Source organism: Aphidius gifuensis, linkage group LG2 (assembly GCF_014905175.1).
Source record: "Aphidius gifuensis isolate YNYX2018 linkage group LG2, ASM1490517v1, whole genome shotgun sequence".
In the NCBI taxonomy this organism is placed as follows: domain Eukaryota; kingdom Metazoa; phylum Arthropoda; class Insecta; order Hymenoptera; family Braconidae; genus Aphidius; species Aphidius gifuensis.
Window position 1 is genome coordinate 19,844,833 of NC_057789.1, and position 20,515 is coordinate 19,865,347.

Consider the following 20,515-nt stretch of genomic DNA (forward strand, 5'->3'; position numbering starts at 1 on the left):
TACTACAAAGAGTAGCTAGACCTGTTGATGAAGAGCTGTGGCAGGCTGGAGTTTTTGTATTGGATGATGTACTGACCCATAAATCTGATTTAAAAAAATCATTAGAGACACGATTAAAAGAATCTGGACATCGACTCAAACGTAAAGCGGTCGATAAGTTAGAAACATTGTGGAATTACCGTGCAGTAGTCATAAGAAAAAGCGACGTCGAAAGAATACTCAAAAAGGCTCTGGTATAAATAAACAAAAGGGGGCGATGAAGAAAAAACGTAATCAGAAAGGTAGTGGCTGCCCACGTGTCAAGAAGCAAAAATCTCGTTCTAGAGTCCAGAAAGGTGGTGGTTAAAAAAAGAGGAAAAATATAAAGAAAAATAATAATAAAAGAAAAAGATCAATAAAAAAGAAAAATAAACGTAACGTGTACGATATTTTTCCTTAAATAACCATGTCTTTTTTACATAATAATTCGTGTGAGTGTTCAAAGTCGGAGCTTGACTTATTTACAATACCTCCAACGCAAACAATAATCGAAGTTTCTACATGGGCTCATTACAATCCTATCAGTACAATGAGTGATGATTCACAAATCGAGTTTCATGTACCAGGAACAAGTGAGGAATACATAGACTTACCACATACACTGTTAAAAATTTGTGCTAAAATTGTGGATAAAGATGGGGCATCAGGGACGCAGTAGGGCCGGTCAATTTAACCCTGCACAGTCTTTTTCAAAAAGTTGATGTATTATTTAACCAAAAATTAGTATCAGCTTTAAATAGTACATATCCCTACAAAGCATACATTAAAACAATACTCAATTATGGATTTGATGCAACAAATAGTCATCTCCAACTAGCATTATGGTACCCTGATACCCCTGGGCGTATGAATACAAATACTGTTGCGACTGCAGTTGCAAAAAATGGAGGCTTAGTGGCACGATGTGCTCATACTAATGCCGGGCAACAATCTGAGATGATTGGTCATTTACATTTGGATGTATTTAACCAGGAAAAATTTTTATTGAATGCGATTGAAATGAAAATTAATCTCACACGGTCAAAACAAGAATTTTGTTTAATGGATGCCTCAAGAGACAAGGATTATAAAATACAAATATTAGAAGCATCATTGATTGTACGTCGAGTCAAGCTAAATCCTCATATTATGATTGCTCATGCAAAAGCCCTAGCAAAAACGACGGCTGAATATCTACTTACTAGAGTTGAGATTAAGAGTTTTTTACTTACCGCAGGAATTCTTGATAATTGTCTTGGCAATATTATTATTGGTACTTTGCCTAAGCGAGTTGTTATCGGATTTGTTGATAACAGGGGCTTCAATGGTAATAGGGGCCATAACCCATTCCACTTTCAACATTTCAATATAAATTTTTTATGTCTCTACATTGATGATAAAAAAATACCTGGAAAACCGTTGCAGCCTACATTTTCCGATAATATATTTGATGCTGAGGCATATCATACACTTTTTTCTGGTACTGGCATCCATTTTGGGGACCATGGCATGCAAATAGATAGAAATAGCTATAGAAAACGTCATTCGCTTTTAACTTAACACCAGATCTTTCCGCACATAGTGCTGGTCATTGAAACTTAATTAAGAGTGGTAGCCTACGTATTGAAGTACGCTTCAGTGAAGCTTCGGCCTAAGTCGTTAATTGTCTTGTTTATGCCGAATATGATATTGAAATAGACTCCATCCGTCGAGTTATAATGGATTATAGTAATTAAATATAAAAAGAGTGAAAGAAAAAATATATATTCGTCTAAGCAGCGCGAGATAGCGTAATTCATCTAATGGATACTTAACAGCTAGCTCGAGCATTACCGTATACAGATATTTCTGTTGGAGAAATTTATCCTGTCGACAAATTACCTTTTGTCTGGACAAAGCCGTGTGCAATAATTGCAAATACAGACAATCATAATCAACCAGGATCTCATTGGGTCGCATTATTTATCGATTATTTTGGCTATGGAATATACTTCGATAGTTTTGGACAAAGACCTACCGACCCCCGCTTCAGCTATGTTCTTAGAAGAAACACTGTCTTTTACGAGTATAATTATAAAAGGCTTCAAGATTTTTCGTCTAATGTGTGTGGTTGCTATTGCATTGTTGTTCTACATTGGTTTTCCAATGGCGGAAATCTTTCGAGTTTCCAACGGCTGTTTGGAGACGATACTAAACTCAACGACAATACTATAATGACAATGTATAAAAAACTGATTCAAAAAAAAAAAAAAATTTGTGAGCCATCTAGACTCGCGGGTTTATTATGTGTAAACATCTTCGGCGTGTTTCTACGAAAAATTCCTACGAATATCTCGAATAGTTTTCAAGTTATAATATTTTTTAAAATTTCGATATATCGATTTTTTTTTATTTATTCATTTAATAATGGAAGTCGATTAAACTCATCAAGGAGAAAAAAAAATCAAATACAATTTTTTGATCGCGCGAATAGTTTTCGAATTATCGATATCTTTCTAATGTTAATGATAATTTTTTTCATAATTGATAATATAATAGAGCTAAGTAAAAAAATAAAGCTAAGTAAAAAATATAGCTAAGTAAAAAATATAGCTAAGTAAAAAATATAGCTAAGTAAAAAATATAGCTAAGTTGAAAATATAGCTGGTAAAATTATGTAGATATTGTGTGTTTGGCTATAAATATAGCTAAGTAAAAAATATAGCTAAGTAAAAAACCTAGCGACCAAGTAAAAAAAACTTGGATATATTCATTATTTTCGAAAAAAAAATATATATTCGTGCTTAACAATACGCGACAATCAATAATTAGCAGTTTTTTTGAAAAAAAAAAACAAAAATTTCGACTTTTTTTTTTTGAGAAAAAAAAATTGTATACATTTTAAAAAAAATATCGATAATTTGATAACTATTCGAGATATAAAAATTTTTATTGGGCTTTTTTTTTAGCTTGGCGAGTTTTATCGATTGCCTTTATTAATATTAAAAAAAATATATCGAAATATATAAGTTATTATAACTCGAAAACTATTCGCGATATCGAATTTTTTTATGTTGACTTTTTTTTTTACTTGACGAGATTCATTGATGGCCATTATTAAATTCGAGAATTGATCATTATTTCAATAACTACACGATTTATAACCGATAAATAGCCGTTTTTTCCATATTTCAACTCCATTTTTAACCACTGCGCATTCGTAGGAATTTTTTCCGTATTTTTCCCGTAATCGTGAGAAAATTTTCTATAAAACCGAATAAAACATGTTGTCTCGGTTATGATAATATCTTCTGAAATTCTTCTGTACAAATAATAATTTTCTCTTTCAAACTAACACATCAGTCATCAATGTCTATTTCTCTTTTTTTAAAACATAAAATTAGTCAATATTATAAATAAATTATTATTGTATAATAATTCAATATTATGTTTTGTATTTAGGAAATATTATTTTATATAAACAATAATAATAGGTATATTAATCTTGTAAATGAAAAATACTTGCATATGCATGTATATATATATGTACAATATGAACTTTACTTCGCCTAACAAATGCAAGTATAACTAATAAATACAAATAAAATACTTGTATATTAATATATACAACGGCGCATATATATATATAATAATAAATAAATTAAATATATAAATACGCGCATTTAAATTCATCTATACTACAGAACGGCTGATGGTAACGGTTACCGACCGATTACCATGGTGCTGCAAGGCGCAATGTAGACTGAGGGTGCGAACTCACGACACGCAAAAGTTTGCGTTTTTACATGGCTGCCATAATTCTAAACATGGCGCCTCCGTGATTTAATCCACCCGCTCGACAATGTTTAATTCACACGCGCGTTTAAATCACTCGAAATTACTATATATTGCCAAAATATCACTGAAAAATGTAGTTGTGTGTAATGTGTGTGTAGTGTATCTAGTATTCAAAGCTTGGATCATGGAGGCGCCATGTTTAAAATTACGGCAGCCATGTTTAGAATTATGGCAGCCATGTAAAAATGCAAACAGAAAATGGATTCCTGCCCAGATCCGTTACCGGATCTGACGTCTAAACTCTATGTTTTTTCCTTTTACTCTAACCCAACCCGCGCCTAAAGATGTTTACACATCAAAAATATATTTAAAAAATAAAAGTTTTCATTTTCTCCAAGGTAGTGGTGCAACTGTACAACATTCTTATTGTAAATTTCGCTGAATGAAGAAATAAATAAAATAAATTGTTTTTTTGTTTGAATTATTCCCTCTCCTTGATTTTTAAAATATATATATATATATAAAGAAAATTTTAGAATAGATGTTTAGTTTAAAAAAATGGCTTCATCAGCAAGCATGGCGATGGCAGAACACATCGAAAGACGTACTTGGTTCGAACGTGGTGAAAGATTGTTGTATCGTGTAGAATCCAATCGACGTGAAATTTTTGAAACATGGCCATTAGCTCATCTTTTAGATAGTTTTGAATTGGCTTCTGCTGGATTCTATTATACAGGAGTTGGTAACTTTGTATGTTGTTTTGAATGTGGGGTTAAAATTAACGATTGGACTTTGGGCGATAATCATCAAAACAAACCAAGTTGTAGATTTGTAGGGCGAATACCATGTGGAAATGTCCTTGTGGGCATCCACCCTGACATAGTGGCTGTACCTACTTACTACCCTTATCGGAAAAATATTTCTTCTGTAATTCCACCGTCATTCCGTTATTCATATTATCCAGCTGCTGTATCAAGACTTGAACATCGAGAATTTATAAGTCTTTTTGATTATGTACCACCACCGTACCCTGATCTACAGCCTGAGATTGATGTTAAAACTGCCAAGGTTCGACAATACTTGACTTATGACTTACGCCTAAAATCATATGGATATTGGCCTAAGCACATGAGCCAGACAAAAGAAAAGCTGGCTGAGGCAGGGTTTTTCTACACTGGTACTGGTGACTACGTCCAGTGGTATCACTGTGGTAATGGTATCAAAGATTGGCTCCCGAATGAAGATCCATGAGAAGAACATGCACGTTATTTTGAAGAATGTTATTTTGTACGTGTTATCAAAGGACAAGAATTTATTGATCATTTTAAAATACCTTAAACCGATGATCAACCATCAGACGATGAGGAAGGATCAGAAAGTTTGACAATCGAATCGAACTGAATAGTCATTATGAAAAATATACCTACGGATTACCTCAGTATAGATGATGTTACGTACCAAGCTAATTATTTTTATATTATCTATGAAATAACAAAAAAAAGAAGAATGTTTAACTGAAAAATAATAGAATAATAATTTGAGAATAATATAAATTAATAAGCTTAATATTTAACTTGTTTTCATAAAATCCCCTTGTTTTGTTATTCCCTACAGGGTAACGGGTTAGGAGAGAATGTGTATGATTGTAGATGTACCTTGATGTTAGAATAATCCGAAACCAATATTGTTGAGAGCGTGTCAATCTGGATTGTCGCCTATTGATGTTGGTAGTCTCGAATAATCCAAACGGTAAAACAAACTCGAAGCACAGAAAACAACACCCCGGAAAAATGTTACAGTCAATTATTTTAGTATTAGGAACAGTCAATTTGTGAAGGAAAAGATAATAATTTTATCACAAGGATTATTTAATTTAAATTCACTTGTAAAATTTTATTTATTAGAACGTAAAGGTTAAATTGATTTTATTATTTATTTAATTTGATTTGATTTTATAAAAATTTATTTACATTTAATTTAGATATTGTCCAAACGAAAGTTGTCGCAAGAGTGACGCTCCTTAAAAATTGAAAATAAAAATTCCCATAAAACTATAATCTAAAGTAGGGGTGATAAAAAGTGGGACCATAGCTGAACCATTCGTATTTAAGGGTTCCCATGTCAGTCAGCATTTATCATTTGTTTAAACATTTTATTTATAACAATTTAGTAAATTTAACGGATGTAAACTATCGAGTTGCAAAGTTGACTTTGAATTATGGTTCGCAAAAATAATTTAAAATAAAAAATATAATATTGTGAGAGAAAAGGTAAAATGTTGATTTTGCCAAAATAAAATGAAAATAATTTGAAAAATAAAAAGAAAAAAATTTAATTGCTTACTCGGTATTTTACAAGTCCTTGAATTTACTAAATATTTAATTTATTTATTTATTATATTGATACCAAGACGTAACAATGAAGATATTGAATTTAAATGTAAAATTTTTTCCGAAAAAAATTTAGGTATATTATTTTTACCATGTAGACATTTTGTTTCTTGTGGAAATTGTTTAACTAATTTAAAAAAATGTGTTATATGTAAAGCAGATATTGAGAAAGTTGTACGACCAATTATTTCATGAATGTAAAAATAAAAATAGTTTTTTGAACATATGAAAATTGTCTTGTAAATTATTTTACCTATTCATATACCTACGTTGTAAATTAATCGACTTAGTCAATCACAAGCCGTGATTCAGTCCATACCATGGCGCTTACAGTTATTTTAATTTTTTCTGTAGTTTTGAAAATAATTGAATCGAGAATATAAACACCGGATTTGTATTATAATCATATCGAAAACGTGCGTCTAGCGAGTAATAGTCTACAACTTACAACGTATATTTATGTTGACGATCTTCTTAATTCTTTACCGAATATTTTACCTTTGCGTTACTTTGATGCTGATTTGGGTGGGGGTGGTAATTATACTAAAGAAGACCCGGGATTGGCTGGTGTACATGAAATATATCAAGAGGATGAAGCAGATAAAATTGTAAAAAATAATTGTGACTTTGTATCACGGCGACTTCCTTTTTTAGAACAACAACGAAAAAAAATCGCTATGTATACAGAACAAATTATTTCATTATTTCATAAAGACGTTATAAATACAAGACGTAATGAAGCGGGTATTGATGGTCTGAGGAAAATTGCAAAAATATCTCTTGCCTACCTTGAGAGACGAATTTTACTGAGTATTATGATACGTCTACTATCACCAAAAATTTATTCAATATATGAAATCCATCCAGCACCGATAAAACAGCATACTTATCAATCACATTCCTAGCGAAAATGCCGATAGTCGGTTTGTGCACTGATCTCATACAAAAACGACACAAAACCGACACACGACTATAAGAATTTCTAAGTCACAAAAATAAATAGTAAGAAGCATTTAAAAAATGAAATATTATGTCTAAAAATTTCTAAATAGTATTCTTATAATTTAAGACACATTAGAATTTTTTTTAAATAATTTTTTTTTTCGAAAAAACTCAATTTTGTTTATGTATTAAAAGTGAGGTTAGCTGTCAGAATCATCTGTACACGACTGTGAGATTTTACAATTCTCACACAATTCCGACACACGACTGTGAGAATTGTAAATCCGACCCAATTCCGATACAAATCCGACAGACGTACGACAGTATATTTTTATTTTGTATTTAATATAAAAAAAGAGCATTTTATTAATAAAAATTTTTGTTCAATATTAAAGTTATAATATTTTAATAATTTTAGGCATATTAGTTTTTTTTTTTTTGAATAAATTTTGACAAAACAAATAATTGGAATCGTCTGTGAGAATTTGCGATTTGCAAAAATTTTTGTTTAATAATAAAATAAATATCTTTCAATAATTATAGGCATATTAGATTTTTTTGAAATTATTTTATTAGAAAATTATAATTTTTTGGTTTTTTTATGAGGTTAAGAACGTTTTTTTTAAATGCTTTTTTTTAAAACTAACCCTGGTAGAAATATTTCTTCGACTTTTCTCCAACTTTTTTTCAACTTTTCTCCGCCATTCCTCCACCTTTTTACGAAAATGACCCATGGTTGGAGAAATGGCGGACAAATTTCTCCAACCTTTCTCCAACCAAAAATTTACTTCAACTTTTTTCCGACTTTTCTCCAACTTTTTTCCGCCATTTCTCCAACCTGAAATGTATTCCAACTTTTTTCCAACCTTTCTTTAACCAAAAATTTACTCCAACTTTTTTCCAACTTTTCTCCAACCATGGGTCATTTTCGTAAAAAGTTGGAAAAAAGGCGGAGAAAGTTGGAAAAAGTTGGAGAAATATTTCTACCAGGGAATACATTTAATCAGTTTCCCATGTATTTAGTATTTTTGTACTCGAATGTAACTTGTTATGAAACCATGTATTCGGTTTCTCATGTTTCCAATTATTTTTTTTGTCAAAATTTATTCAAAAAAAAAAAAAATCTAATATGCTTAAAATTATGAAAATATTATAACTTTAATATTGAACAAAAATTTTTATTAATAAAATGCTTTTTTTTATATTAAATACAAAATATAAAAATATACTGTCGTACGTCTGTCGGAATTGTGTCGGATTTACAATTCTCACAGTCGTGTGTCGGATTGTGTCGGAATTGTCACAAATTCTCACAGACGATTCCAATTGATTTTTTTGTCAAAATTTTCTCAAAAAAAAAAAATCTAATATACCTAAAATTATTAAAATATTATAACTTTAATATTGAACAAAAATTTTTATTAATAAAATGCTCTTTTTTTATATTAAATACAAAATACTCACAGTCGTGTGTCGGATTGTGTCGGAATTGTCACAAATTCTCACAGACGATTCCAATTGATTTTTTTGTCAAAATTTTCTCAAAAAAAAAAAATCTAATATACCTAAAATTATTAAAATATTATAACTTTAATATTGAACAAAAATTTTTATTAATAAAATGCTCTTTTTTTATATTAAATACAAAATAAAAATATACTGTCGTACGTCTGTCGGATTTGTATCGGAATCGGGTCGGATTTACAATTCTCACAGTCGTGTGTCGGAATCGTGTGAGAATTGTAAAATCTCACAGTCGTGTACAGATGATTCTGACAGCTAACCTCACTTTTAATACATAAACAAAATTGAGTTTTTTCAAAAAAAAAATTATTTAAAAAAAATTCTAATGTGTCTTAAATTATAAGAATACTATTTAGAAATTTTTAGACATAATATTTCATTTTTTAAATGCTTCTTACTATTTATTTTTGTGACTTAGAAATTCTTATAGTCGTGTGTCGGTTTTGTGTCGTTTTTGTATGAGATCAGTGCACAAACCGACTGTCGGATTGGTGTCGGATCGGTGTCGCCATTTTCGCTAGGGATATTGCTGCATACATTAAACCTAGAAGTTCTTTGATTCTTATAGCCCAAGATAAAAGTAAATACAGTACCGACGTTAATATCCAGGCATGTCAGTTTTCTTCAGGCGTACCAACATCTTTTTGTACTCATTCTTTTTCTTTACAAGATACAAGAAATATAAATTCATGTGAAATTAATTTAATGATGACAAACGAACAAGATAATATGTTAGATTGTGATATTCAATTTTATGAAAATCCTCAACCAAATTTCATTCTTATACAATAAAAAATGGTTATATAGCATGATTGAAAATACTGAGTTACGAGTTATTTGTGGTGATGACGTAAAAACCCGCAGACTAAATTTTACAGGCATAATATCTGTTAATAGTGGGTGTGGAGCTTGTATCGACTCTGTGACATTAGTCGGGGTTCCTGGCATATCCCAAAATAATGATGAAGTCCTCCACCCCTATATTGGCGGATATGAATTTTTAAATTCAGTTGAAGGTATAAATGAAACTAATAAAGCAGCGATTGAAAAAATGATTGTCAACTCAAGTCCTCTAAGTCTTAAAGAAATTGTAAAGATATTAAATGCGGTGAAATTTACTGTGAGTGAAAAAGAAAAAATTCACGATTCACACCCAAAAGTTTTACTGGGTCAAATACTATAAGGACTTGTTCTTTTGTACCATATTTTAAAAAAACCAACATTAAATTGTTTTTACACAATAAGGAAAAAAATTGAAAAATTCAACGACATAAAGGTTGAAAATAATCCTGGAACCCCAGATAGACCAAGCAACACAGACATCTACTAAAATCTGTAAGCTCTCCTACTCTTATTTTAAAAAAGTATAAAAGCATTTGAAAAAAAGTTTATTCCATCAGTTATTCAACATGGCTCAGTACGACAGTGTTCTCGTTCTACCATATACAACTGCTCTTAATAAATCTCATACAAAATCATTGTGTGTGGGTCTTGAGTGGACAAGTGAAGAGTTTTTCAAATCTACAATACAAATTATAGCCAGTGATACTAAAAGAAGTATTTTTTTAGATAACGAAACGCAATGGCTACCGTTGACAAAAATGAGTAGATCATTTTCATATAATTATGATGGTGACTATTTGAGACCGGACTTCAAACTCAATTACACTCAACCAGTACATCTTGGAGATTTAATTATAAGTTTTCCAGCCACCGATCATAAACGTAAACGAGGTATTCTTTTTAAACAAAGAAATGTCCGTTTATTATTTATGAAAAAAAATTAAAGGACATTCTCCTATTTCGGACTATGGGTGGCAGCTTGTCAAAAAATATTGACTCATTATCCTGCAGAAGCTTACTCATATGCCATTATACGATATTTCCGGAAAAACTTTGGAGGTGTACATATGCATAAAGAAACTCTTCAGCATTATTTACAGATGACTGTTGGGAACCATTTATTTATAGAAATACAGAAATCCATTGAAGACGAAACAAAACTTAAACCTGGTTTTATGGACCCATGTTTGCCTTTATTGTATAATGATATTTTAGTCAAGAATTTTATTCAATTATACGACTTTATTCATCCACAAACTGCACCAAACAGTTTAAATCCTGTGGAATATAGTGGACCAACACCTTCTCATTATGTAGTTCATATGGACAATGACGCAGAATAAAAAATAATCTTGAATAATGAATGAATGAATGAATGATTTGTATTTAAAAAAAATAAATAAATAAAAATAATGACTTGTATTTAAAAAATAAAAAATAATAATAATAAATGACTTGTATTTTAAATAAATAAAAAATACTTATAATGATAAATGATTGTATTTAAAAAATAAATAAATAAAAAATAATAATAATCATAAATGACTTGTATCTAAAAAATAAAAAAAAAATAATAAATTCCTTGTATTTAAAAATGATTTGGCTTGTATATTTTTTTCCCCACCTCTGTAATAATAATAAGAATTTTGGATTTGTCTGTGTTTTCGAAAAACTACTTCAGTCTTTATTTGAGCGTCATGGATATCGCTATTGTTGTTCTTGGTTTTGTAGAAAAAGATTTGACTTTTTCACCAAAAGAAATTGCTGTGTTTGGTATAAATGAAAAAATAGCTGGTCATTGGCTATTAACGCGACATTGCGACTTTACAACACTCTCAGCGTATGGACGTTTTGAAAACCTGACGCATTCACGTAAACTGAAAATAAATTTGGTCGATGAAGAGTCTGAGGAAACACAAGTCATCAAAGTTTTAAGGACCATCGCATTGAAAAGCAGACTTATTTTGAGTTCTGGAAATGAATCCTGTGAATATCTCGAGGAAGTACTATGCACGGTAATCCGAAATGTTGATAAAGAGAGATTTTGGCCTGAATTTATCAAATAATTACCACCGTCGACAACCTGTATTCACCATGGGCTACAGAAAGAAACAGGATGCGCCCTTCAAGTTGCGCGTCAAATAAAAAAGTGGATGAAGAATAGATATGAATTTATTAAACAAAAAAATTATGATGAGGCTGTTGCTGAACTAAAACATTTACGTGTACCTCGTGAGCCTGAAATAGATTATCCGGGAAGTATACGCGGTGTGGATGAAACTGATATTTGACATAAAAATAAAAATGTTTATCTTAGTTTTAATGGATTCCCCGTCAAAAAATCTACAACCAGAGCCATACTCGAAGTTTTTTCAACAATTATTTTTTTTATAATTAGCGATTATTTATAAAAAATATCAGAGTGAGTAGTTTATAAAATAAAAAGAACCACAAAGAAATCATTCAATGAGCTTATTTGGCTCAACAGCTTGTAGAAAATTTTCTAATAAATTTTTTGACTATAATATGAGATTTTGTAGTTAATTATTTAAACAATTAATAAAGACTTAAATAATTATTTTTTTTTTTTTCATCATTTCTTTTGCCGTACGCACGCGCACGTGACTGTAGAGCATACTACCCACTTTTTTTTGCCATTAGATTGTTTTTTTTTTAAGATGGCAGATGGTAGCACTCAACAATTCTAGGAATCAATATGGTTTATTTATTTTGTATTTAACTGGTTTTTTGAAAATTTGAGATTAAAGTTTTATAAATAAATTTAATATAATGAATAATTGTAATATAATAATATATTATTATATTACAATTCATTATTAACTAATAAATAAAAATTATAATTTCAATTAACGCGTCCTCCCACCGGAGTTTCGAAAATTTTCAATTTTCAAAGAGAATGCAGCCATTACTAATTCAATTTTTCTATTATTTTTCATTCATTTCGTTAGAAACAAAAAAACAAAATAAAAAAAAGTGAGGGAGACATAGTTTGTTTTTTTGTTGCCAACGAAATGAATCAAATAAACAAAGAGATCTTCGAAGGATTAAATCAGTGACATATACGAGCGCATGATAGACCGCGTGACACATAAAATGTTTATTGTTTATTATTGTTATAAACAAATGCATTAGTAGAAATTCACAAAAAAATCTATTTTACTTTTTCAAAATGTCCTTCATTTAATGGATTTTTTAGAAATACTGTGCAACGAATATTTATTGTAAAACAAATTGTTTCAACTTTTAAAAAATTTTAACTTCATAATTTTCCACTGGTCTTTTAGTTTTCAATATTTTTTTTTACAATAAATATTTGTTGCACAGTATTTCTGAAATATCCATTTAATAAAGGACATTTTGAAAAAGTGAAATATATTTTTTGTAAATTTCTACCGATGAATTTTTTTACAACCATAATGAACAATAAACATTTTAGAAATTATGGATACAGGCACGTGTATTAAAAAAGATACTTTTTAGTTTAAAAAAAAATTTTTGATTTAAACTAAAAAGTACTTTTTTTAATAAGTATAATATATTACATATGAAAAAATACAGTGATATTCAAAGTTCCAATATCGATATTTTTAGGATTCAACTATATATTATATATCATCTGTCGATATTTATTGATTTTAAATTATTCAAGTTCGTTTAACATACTAAATGCGAAATAGTGTTTGTAAAATATCGTTTGGGAACTGAACTATCGAAGTGCTGTAATGTATGTTACACGGCGTATAAAAGTGAAGACGTATTAATATAAATAGAAATAAGAAAATATTAATAAAACAAATCTATTATATTGACACTTTCAGAAGATATTATCATATCCCAGACAACGTGTTTTTTTATTCAGTTTTTATAGAAAATTTTCTCACGATTACGGGAAAAATACGGAAAAAATTCCTACACATGAGCAAAGTGGTTAAAAATGGAGTTGAAGAATGGAAAAAACGGCTATTTATTGGTTATATATCGTATAGTTATTAATATAACGGTTAATTCTAAAATTTATTAATATCAATCAATAAAGCTCGTCAAGGAGAAAAAAATGTTTCGATGAAAATTTAGATAATAATTTATAGATTTCAATATATAAATTTTTTTTGCAAATATAATAATGGCAGTCGATAAAACTCTTCAAGTAAAAAAGAAAGTTAAAATAAAAATTTCGATATATTAAATTTTTCTTTTTTTTAAAAAACCGCTAGATTTCTAACTGAGCCACTAGATTTTTTACATAGCCGCTAGACTTTTAACTTAGTCTCAGTTATAGCCAAATATATTTTTATCAGCTTAATTTTCCCCTCAGCTACATCTTTTCCTTAGCTAGATTTTTTACTTAGCTACATTTTTTACTTAGCCGCTTAATCTTTTACTTAGTCTCAATTATAGCTAAATACACAATGCCTACATAATTTTACCAGCTTAATTTTTCTTTCAGCTACATCTTTTCCTTAGCTGAATTTTTCCTTTATATATTTTTTACTTAGTCTCAATAATTATTATAGCCAAACAAACAATACCTACATATTTTTACCAGCCAAAATATTTTACTTAGCTACATCTTTTCCTTAGCTCTATTATATTAACAATTAAAAAGCAAATAACCACCAATACCAGAAAACTATCGATAACTCGAAAAATATTCGGAATATATTAAAAAATTTTATTAATCGTCATTATAAAATTAGGAAAAAAAAATCGATATATCGAAATTTTAAAATCATTGATTATTGAAAATTACTGAACAACAATAATTGTATGAAAATCGAAAAAAATAAAATAAAAACAAAAAATATTATTCTAAATCAATGAAAAAAATTTGTTGTGTACTTATTATTATTTTGTTCAATTACAACAACACGCCGAAAATGTTTACACTGTAACTGATTTTTCCACCGATAAAGTAGAAGCCTCAGTTACTATGGGATCAACGAGGATTTCTCACCATCCTCCTCTCTTACCGCCAGGAGGGAGCCAGCTGGTGTATAACGGCAACCAACGGACCGTGGGGTAATTTCGGGAGCAATGGCCGCCGACGGCCATTTCGGTAGCGACTAGTTCAGTAAGAAAATGGTAGAGGGGCGCGGTCCACCATATTAGTTCCAAAACGTCACTCTGGCACCATTACTAAAATGTATATGATTTTTAATATTGGCCGGGAGCGTAATAACCTCACCCCGCGGAGGCGGTTATTACCGTGATCATTAACTTTGGTTTAACTCACTCGCACAACCTGAGTCAATACGAGAGCGAGGATATTCGTACCTCACAGGCTTTACCAAATATCCTCCTATTGCCTACTCACTCTAGTGCACCAAGTAGTCGAACATAAAGTCCATCCGCAGCCACGCTGGTCTTACGCCGGACCACTCTATGCATCTGACTACTCGATTATAGGTTACCCTGACAGTAAGTAACCACACTAGAGCAAGAGAGCGAGTGATATACAACGCCCTACCTATACAGCGTAGCGACATCGTAAATCACCCCCGAGAGCATGCACCACGCATCGGGAGCTTGGTTGGACTCATCAGTGACATCAACTAGTTCCAGCCTAGGACCCAGTCGACGTCATCGTCTAAGTCGGCTAACTCCACCAAGGAGTCATGCCAGCTTCACCAATGATATCAACTAGCTCCTCCATAGGAGCATGTCGACATCACCAAGTCACCAGCCAACTCCACCAAGGAGTCAGCTAGCTTCATCGGAAGCCAACCACGGACTGTCACCAGTCCCGGTGCCATCAGCCAGCTCCGAGAGCCGGCCGACGACTGGCAGTGAGATGCCAGCGATCACCAGTTTTATGGACTCTCTATCCCCACTCCCGTTTGACCCACTCCATACGACCATCTGTGCGCACACCTCGATGCGACTCCAGTGGGAGTGTCGAAGTAGGGGGTACGAATCTGTCGTAGCCAGGGTAGAAATCCGGATTATCCACTCATGGTGGATGTCTACCAAGTCAATACTGACATTCAGGCGAAAATGGATGTCACTACCGAGGCCATTCACAAACCGGTGGTATTAATTAGCGTCTTAGTCGATAAAACCACTCAGACCAGACCTCTAATTATTTTCGGGAGCGCGAGATCTGCCAAATCTCGTTACAACACATAATAAACCCGCGAGTCTAGATGGCTCACAAAATTTTTTTTTTTTTTTTATTCCGTTTTTATTCTTGAATCTGTGATCGAGTTCTCTGTGACTTTAGGAATAAATATACCAGAATTTTTATTACAGAGACTGATCATTTTTGATAGCACCAAATTAATCCCTGGTGACAAAAATTTCTCCGCATTTCTATGTAATTTAGACCTCCGGAAATGAAGTTTTTTGTTGGGAACTTTACGGAGACATCGCCATGTTGTCTTCATAGTATTTTCAGATTCGTTCGGAATTTTCGCGTTGTAAAAATGGATATATAAATGAAAAATTAGAGGGAACATGAATAACGAATTTTTTTTTTAGAATGATTTGAAGAAAATCCGAGAAAACTTTAGAAGACTCAAATACCTAGAAATCTGAAAAAAAAAAGGAGAAATCCTTATAAAATCCGTATGTAATCAGAGAAAATCCAGAGAAATCCAGCGAAAATGCGGAGAGATTTTTCCACCGGGGGATATGCGGGGAGGATAACTGTGATGATATATATTTTCCTAGCGAATGGCTTGACTCTCCAATGTAGCACTCAGTTGACAGCGATTTGACAGCATATATAAAACGTGATTCTCGAGCGCCGAATAATCGAAATGAGTTGGAATAATGAAAAATAAATATAAAATTATAATAACAACAACTTAAACTGAAGAAAATCTTGACTTGTATATGTAGTAAAACATTAAATAAAAGTTGAAATTATACATGGTAGAGAGGTTAAGTTGACATGATTGACATATCTACTGGAGTCGGAAAGCTGTTAAGCCTCCGACCATTCATCGGTAATTGACTCGGTCATTATTACCGAGATATTTTGTCACTGAATCGACAGGCTTTCGACACCGAATTGAGAAGTACCTAATTCATTTATTTTTCATTGTTTTAAATTGTTCAAACATCTTAATGGGCTTTCAACAGCAACTATCAACAGCAATAAAATTGTAAATGTATTTGATTTATAAACTCAATCACTAATTATTATACCATCTCTAATTGGTTTAGACACGTTCAATATTTTTTATTTTTTACTATTGCAATTATGCTACATTGCAAAACGTTAAACAAAAAGAAAAAAGAATAAAAATAATAAAAAAGAACGACACAAAATTTTTTTTTCTAATTAAATAAATAATATGAAAATAATAATATAATTCTGTAAAAAAAATATTTAAAAAATCAAAAAATTTAATATTGAAAAATTATCAAAATAATAATATTTTATTAATATAAATAATAATATAATTTTGAAAAAAAATATAAAAAACATGAATAATCATTATAATAGAATAAATTGTTTGACAGCTGTTTGATCAAGTTAAAACGTAATTAAAATACTTGATGTTGAAATATCGTAGCCGGATTATTAATTAGAGAATTAACAATTGCCCTGTAAAATAACCCTGCTTGATATGTATTATTAATTAACCTTGTTTATCCTGCTCCACTACTACTACTACTACTACTACTACTACTACTACTACAACTAGTAATTTTCGTCTTTCTCGCAACGGAGGACATGAGAGAATTGCGATTCAGCAACACTGCTCTCTTCTCCTTGTTTACTTTTCACTTGCCGAGCGGGGTATCATACACCAACGTGACATACACAATGATGCGCTGTAGTAGTGGTAGTATTTAAATAATACAGTGTCTCACGATTTCCATTTTGCTTGCTGGAATAGTGTTGATGCCTTTCTGTTTAGGCCACAAAATAAACGTAGTGGTGTACGAGTCCTCCAAGCCTGAATAATAGTACGACTATGTCCCTTGTAAGCAACCTTAAGAATTATAACCTAGAATACAAATATTGAAAAAAAAAAGTTACTAGGTAATGTCAAGTGACTTTACCGACAGAAATATCTAAGAAATTCTTTCTTTTTTCATACTGTAAATTCTTGTTTGATAATTATTGTGGTTTAATTATTTGATAGTTATGTCGGTATGTCGAATTTTATTATGTACTGTTATAACAATAAATGATAACGGAGAAAAAAAAGTAGATTAAAAAAAAAAAATTAACATTCAACGTTTTTAAAGGCAGCTTTCATGACAACGGATAGAAAAAGTAAATTTTGCGTTTTTGAAAATTTACCACAAAAAAATAAAAAATTATCTTAATCAATAAATGGCATGTATTGGCAACATTAATTCCTTAGCTACATCTTTTCCGTAGTTACTGCTTTTTCTTAGCTACATCTTTTCCTTAGCTATTTTCAAAAAAATAAATTACATGTATTTTATTTATTAAATAAATAAAAATACCAAGGACAAGCATTCATGACCAAGACGTACAAGTATTTACATCGAAACAAAAAGTGTCTCAAATTTAGACAATTTTGTTTAAAATTAAACCAAATCTTTTATAAAGCAAGACGTAATATTGTCTAGAATTTAGACAATTTTGTTTTCAGAGGAACAAAATCTGCCTACACGAAAAAAAAATATATAATTTATATATAAAATTATATATAATAATTATATATAACAATTATATATGTATATATATCTTATAAGATTGGGCGAAAACGTGTATATAATTTATATAAAATTTATATATAATAGTTTATAAATAAAATTATATATATTTTTTATATAGATTTTATCACATCCCTCCCCCCCCCCTACCCCTCCCGTGAATTGTTTATATTCAAAAATTTTCTTAAATTTTAATTTAAAAAAATCAAAAACAAATCTTCCATCAGGATTCGAACCCAGGACCTTCTGGTTGGGAGGCAAGTACTCTACCTCGAAGCCACAAATCTTTTTTTTTTTTTTTTGATAAAAATAATTTTTGTACCGACGGGGATTTGAACCCAGCCCCTCTGGGTGAGAGTCGAGAGCCTAATGCTCAGGACCACACCAGCATTTTGCTGAAAGTGATGTTCGATGGTTCCATATATATTTAGCCATAAGATCAATGCATTACTTAATTTATAAAATATTTCTATGAATATTCAAATTTAAAATATTATCAAGTATAAATATAAATCAATATATATTATAAAATCAAAATTTTACATATATTATAAAAATTTTTACTACTCAAATTTAAAAAGAATAAGATTATTTAAAAAACTAATTAAATCCAAGGCTAATGATTGAAAAGAATATTTGAAATTTTTTTTTATCCAAATAATAAATTATTTACAAAGAATATATCACCTCAAAGTAGAAATAATAATATCATATCAATAATAATGGAAATTGAATTTAATTAACTTAAATTAATTTTTTTTTCTCCAATTAATTTTATAAAGTAACATTATAGAAATATTAATCTCTGAGATAACCATGATTATAATAATACTTGGTAGTAATAATGATTATTATTAGAAGTACTAATTACCAGTGTTGAAAATAGCAAATACAATTTTTATTTCATGCAACATGTATAAATATTAGGGTGTTTTTTTTTTTCGATATTTTTCTTTCTCTTCACCCATCTTTATACAAGTTTATACAACTCTAAATCATGCCCAGAAAAAATTTGAACTCAATTGAAAAATATTTAGAAGTGGTTCAGGGGTCATTTGTTTTTTCCATTTAGTTAACATGGGGTTAATACACTTCATTCACTATTTTGATCATGGAGGCTTTAATTTTGAAATTCTATATAGAGAATTCTATAGCATATAATATTCATAGTTTTGATCATTTACAATTAAAAAAAATAGTGAAATAATGTTTCAAAAAGGTAGTATTTACAATGTTTCTGAAAAACAAAATTGTAAATGATCAAAACTATGAATATTATATGCTATAAAATTCAATACTCTATAAAATGAGACCAACGTATTTACAATTTTTCTGAAAAACAAAATTGTAAATGATCAAAACTATGAATATTATATGCTATAAAATTCAATACTCTATAAAATGAGACCAACGCAAACTTGAACGGTCGAAAATTAAAGCCTCCATGATCAAAATGGTGAATGAAGTGTATTAAACCCATGTTAATCAAATGGAAAAAACAAATGACCCCTGAACCACCTCTAAATATTTTTCAATTGAGTTCAAATTTTTTCTGGGCATGATTTAGAGCTGTATGAACTTATATGATGATGGGTGAAGAGAAAAAAAAATATCGAAAAAAAAAAAAACACCCTAATAAATATATATAATATTTATATATATAAAATTTACCTCCATTTTCATCCTCCAAGCATGTATGTTTCTCTTCATATAATCTCATTTCTAAAAATTTCCCTGATTTTGATGAAAGGAATTGATAATATGCTGGGCAATTCACTTTCCTTGATCTAAAAAAAAAAAAAAAATAATATTTTATTATTTAAATGGACAAAAATAAATATGTCAGTGTATTAATATACATATATTATTATTGTTATGATTACGACAATTAATGTACATTAATATACATACATTATATGATTTTTATGCATAATAAGATTTACTCACACTTTGTTTCTCTGACGTTTGCCAGGACTGATTTTAGGCTTATAAGTACCACCTTTACTGCACTTAAATATAAGACGTGAGTATTGAAGTTTTGTATCAATTTTATTTTTCCTTTTTTTTTGTACAGAATCAGTCAATTTATTCCCAGTCTTGGCGAACGTGTGATCATCACCACTTTTTTTTTTAATAAATTTTTCTACACAGCGGTAGTCTTTAAATTTTTTTTGGATCACCATCTGTAGACAAATATAAAATAAAGTTTCAATTGAATTTAATTTTTTCGACTTTGTTTTTATAAATTTTTATTATTAATTGTTGAATAAAAGCGTTTTTGTGAGAATCAGTTATAATTTTTAATAATGAAAAAAATAATTTTTTAAAGAAAGAGAAGCAAAAACAAAATTAACAATGTC

The 20,515-nt window shown here is 29.9% G+C and overlaps 1 protein-coding gene across 1 annotated transcript; it reads left to right on the forward strand.

Moving 5' to 3' along the window:
* The first annotated feature begins 4,353 nt into the window (after nt 1-4,353).
* On the forward strand, nt 4,354-5,046 carry LOC122850491 (death-associated inhibitor of apoptosis 1-like). The gene has a single exon (XM_044149630.1). It carries the CDS (start codon nt 4,354-4,356, stop codon nt 5,044-5,046), a length of 693 nt encoding a protein of 230 aa, XP_044005565.1.
* Nucleotides 5,047-20,515: the final 15,469 nt, after the last annotated feature.